We start from the raw sequence: 4,092 nt of genomic DNA, 5'->3' as shown, positions 1-4,092 counted from the left end.
ACCAGTTAAGTGTTTAAAAACTAAGTCACTTTGACTAATTTATAGACTTTTTAGTTTTTACTCAATTTTTCTGGTTTTAACAGATTTTTTGACAACTAAATTTTATCTCGAATTAGATGGATCAGGTGATTATTTCTCAATTAACCCCGTGCATTTGTTTTAACTTTCAAAAAAAGGGCTTAGATAATTTAAATCTTTATTCAATTTACAAAATCAAATCTGATGCAAGAGCTAGAAACTAATGGTTTAAGAAATTATTCAAATTCAGCTTCTGTAACTCAAATTATTTCTTTTTTCTTGATATCTTTATTATTTCTGAAGTCTGAACTAGGATAAACAACCAAACTGATTCTTGAAGATTTTAACGCTGATAAAAAGGACTCTAAAAGACACAAAAGACAAAATAACATCCGAAAGATCTTAAAATTTGACAAAAATACCCAAACTTAAAAATATGACGTCACAATGAATGAAAAATACTGGTCACAATGAACGAGAAATACTGATATAACAATTGGAAGAGCTTCAATGGCGTTTCCGACAAGGAGAGATGCGGAAGAAGAGGGCGCCAGCAAAGGGAGGACTGCTGCTCACCGTCACCATTGTTGTCGTGGTTGCAGGGGGAGAAAACCCGAAGAGAAGAGAGAGACACCTTGAGAGAGACGCTGAGAGGGCACAATTGAGGAGAAAGGAGGGAACTGTCCCATCGTTGCCATCATATATTATCACCGCCCCTAGAGCCAGTTGGAACTGCCACCTTCGCCACAATGAACAGAAAGTGAGGAGACAGTGAGCTTGATCTTCTCTTCTCTCCTCTATTTCTCTCTGAGTCTTCTCTTCTTCAAGCTAGAGAGGAACAGAGAAAGACAAATAACAGGTAGGATACAAGATTGATAGAGAACGAGATGCGAAAACGCCATCGTCGTAGCTGCAAGCTCTCCTTGCAGGAAGCTCTTCCAATTGTCAGATCAGCGTTTTCCGTTCACTCTAAGTAAGCTCTTCCAATTGTCAGATCAGCGTTTTCCATTCACTCTAAGTCTCTAACGTCAAGCTTTCACGTTTAGGTGTTTTTGTCAAATTTTAAATCTTTGAAAAATTATTGTCTTTCACATCTCTCCGAGTCCTTTTTATTAGTGCCAAAATTTTTCGGATACCCTTCTGAACTTGATGGTAAAAACTGATTTCCTAGCCAAATAAGTTGAGACTAATGCATCATGAGACAACTCATTTTCTAATTATCTTCATCGCTTTGACAAAAAAAAAAAGACGTGGATGACTATTACGGGTTTTGAAAATTGAAGAAGAACACATATCATAAACGATTAACTCTGTTACTGAAATACTTATCATCCAAGGTCAATAATACAACGCATCAAACTCAAATTGTAGCATACACAAATACCAGCAACTCACAAAGATCGTCAATCCGGGGACACAAGCTCTTACTCAAATGTGTCATCATCATCATCGGGAAGTGGCTGGTTAGCAGCTTGAGCAAGCTCGGCTTCATGCCTGCAAAACCCGACAAAACCATAAATCAATCATAAATTCATAGTAATTGAAAAAAAGACAAGAGAAGCCCACTTCAAGACTACTACGAAAGAACTAATGGATTTTGAAAACTTATTTTTGAGAAACTTGAAAAAGGTTAATCCTAAACCGTATATATTTTTGACACTGAATTTCAAAAAATCCCTCATTTTATGATGACAGAAAGCTTACTGTTGTTGCGCGGCCAAATCGATTTGAACTTCTGGAGGAGCCAGCGCAGGTGACTCTACAAAATGCAAGTTGGGATCGCTGCAAAATTAACACAAGTAACAACATATAAGTAAAAACAAACTTAAAGATTGATCATTTATTATTTTGTAGAAAGTAAAAACCACAGGTATGTACCCTGCAAGCTTCCTGGCAAGATAAAGGAAAGGCTTCTCAAAGTTATAGTTGCTCTTGGCTGATATTTCATAGTACTGCAAATTCTTCTTCCTGTGGAAGGTAACCTGCTTTGCTTTCACTTGTCTGTTCTTCACATCAACCTTGTTACCGCAGAGAACAATTGGGATGTTTTCACAGACCCTGAAAAATCAGATGTGCAGAGAAAGCACTCAGTAAGGTACTCTGACTAGGCATTAAATGACAAGAAACAAAGCAGATACAGGGTTTAACAGAGTTCATTTACATACCGGCAAAGATCACGGTGCCAAGTAGGGACGTTTTTATAAGTCAACCGAGCAGTGACATCGAACATTATGATCGCACATTGCCCATGGATACTGAAACATAACACACTATATTAAACACAATACACAAAGGGAACAAAACCCATACCTAAACAGAAAGAAATCCGTACTAGTAGAATGGAAGGGAGAAAACAAAAGCTATACAAATATTTTGGTAGGAAAAAAATATTAACATTTCAATACCATTCCTAAAAGCTAAATTCCAACACGAATAACATATTCATTGAAATGTGGACATAAAATAATTGGCATGCATAACAGCTAAACTGAAGATAGAAGAATAAAGAATGACCAAGAAATCAACAAATTCTAATTTATCAATTATGATGAAGAAAAAAGAGAATGTAAAATCAACTAATAGTTCAAATCTAAGTACCACAACATGACCATATCAAGTCACCACAGAAAATGTAATTCCAAAGCACAGACAACAAACTGTGAAAGTATCCTTGCACAAGCAAATGGATATAACCTACATGCTAACCAAACAACCACCAAAATATTCAAATTTACTTCCAAGCATTAAAAAGCAACATAGAATTTCACAACCTTACAAAAAAACAATTTTAACACTATTCAGACTCCAGGGGATGTGGATTAAATTTCACATACAGAGAGATGCCGATAGAAAGAACTTACTAATATCCATCTCTCAAACCACCAAACTTCTCTTGGCCAGCAGTATCCCAGCAATAGAAACGAATCTTCCCGCAGTTTGTGAAAAAATCCAATGGGTGGACCTCCACACCAATGGTTGCTGTTCAACAAAAAAAACATTTAATATTACATATATTCTTAAATTAAATCATTGTATTAAATAAGAAATAAGAAACTAGCTAGCTCACGTTCATATTTCTTCTCGAATTCACCAGTAAGATGTCTCTTCACAAATGTGGTCTTTCCTGAAAATTTTTTTTGAAATTCCAAATAAGTTAATCCCAATCAATTGGTAACACTACATAGTTTAATAGAAGACAAGGAGCCACACATCATTCAAGCACTAAGCAAAGTCATCTTTTAAAAATAATAATATTAATATGAACCAAAAAAACCTTAAGATAAAAAAAAGCAACAATGAAAAATAATGTATTCATCTCGCTACTTATAACGTGATTCAATTCAAATACAAAAGAACGAGCTACGAAATTATAAGCATCAGTCACAACCAACATTCCATTCAGTTACACATTCGTTTAAACATGCTTAATCTAGGTCTCAAGTTTTAGGTCGGAAAAAAAGCTAAAAGAAAAAGATATTAATGAGAGTGAAACCTGTTCCACCATCGCCGACGATAACGAGCTTGAAGCTAGGGTAATCGACGGTTTGCTGATTTGGCAAAGCCTGCACTCAAGAAAACATGGAAATGATGAAAAAGAAGATCAAATTTAAAATTTCACGAATCGTAATCGAACGCAGACACGGAGAGAGATAGAGAGGGAGAGTACCATGAGAGTATGCGGAGGAGAAGAAGAAGATGAAGTAGTAATTTGTTGGTGTTGGTTTTGCAGCGTCGAGAAACCAGAATGGAAAAACAACGAGGGTTTATAACCATATATATATGTATGAGTTAGAGGGTTTCAATTCCTCTACTCAGCGTCAATCGGACGCTGCTCTATTTTGAAAAATAATAATAATAATAACAAATAAAAAAAAGGTAATTTTTACTTACTTATTTTCGGGTTTTTCTTACCCACACTCATGAGAAACCAACTTAGCTTTGTTTTTAAGCTATTTTAAATTTTAAATATTTTTAAAAGGTACTTTTTTGTTTTATAATCATATTTGTAATTTTAAACAAAAGTTTTTTTTTCTAAAATATTATATCATTTTTTATATTTTTATTATGAAAAAT

At 34.7% G+C, this 4,092-nt stretch overlaps 1 protein-coding gene across 1 annotated transcript; it reads right to left on the bottom strand.

Annotated features, from left to right (window-relative positions):
• LOC107613451 (GTP-binding nuclear protein Ran-3) lies at positions 1,286-3,848 on the bottom strand. Its single transcript, XM_016315454.2, has 8 exons — positions 3,686-3,848; positions 3,512-3,581; positions 3,086-3,142; positions 2,880-2,997; positions 2,184-2,273; positions 1,897-2,076; positions 1,723-1,800; positions 1,286-1,512 (listed from the first exon to the last, which is right to left on the bottom strand). The coding sequence occupies exons 1-8, from the start codon at positions 3,686-3,688 to the stop codon at positions 1,443-1,445; spliced, it is 666 nt and encodes a 221-aa protein (XP_016170940.1). The 5' UTR covers positions 3,689-3,848; the 3' UTR covers positions 1,286-1,442.

Source organism: Arachis ipaensis, chromosome B08, assembly GCF_000816755.2.
Source record: "Arachis ipaensis cultivar K30076 chromosome B08, Araip1.1, whole genome shotgun sequence".
NCBI classification, from domain to species: Eukaryota; Viridiplantae; Streptophyta; class Magnoliopsida; order Fabales; family Fabaceae; genus Arachis; species Arachis ipaensis.
This window is presented reverse-complemented; position numbering and strand designations above follow the sequence as displayed.

Excerpts from the sequence above, each read along its gene's own strand:
- LOC107613451 (XM_016315454.2), bottom strand. Across the intron at positions 2,077-2,183 it reads TGGCACCGTGATCTTTGCCG|GGTCTGTGAAAACATCCCAA; the intron begins GTATGTAAATGA and ends CTGATTTTTCAG. Across the intron at positions 1,513-1,722 it reads GATTTGGCCGCGCAACAACA|GCATGAAGCCGAGCTTGCTC; the intron begins GTAAGCTTTCTG and ends CGGGTTTTGCAG.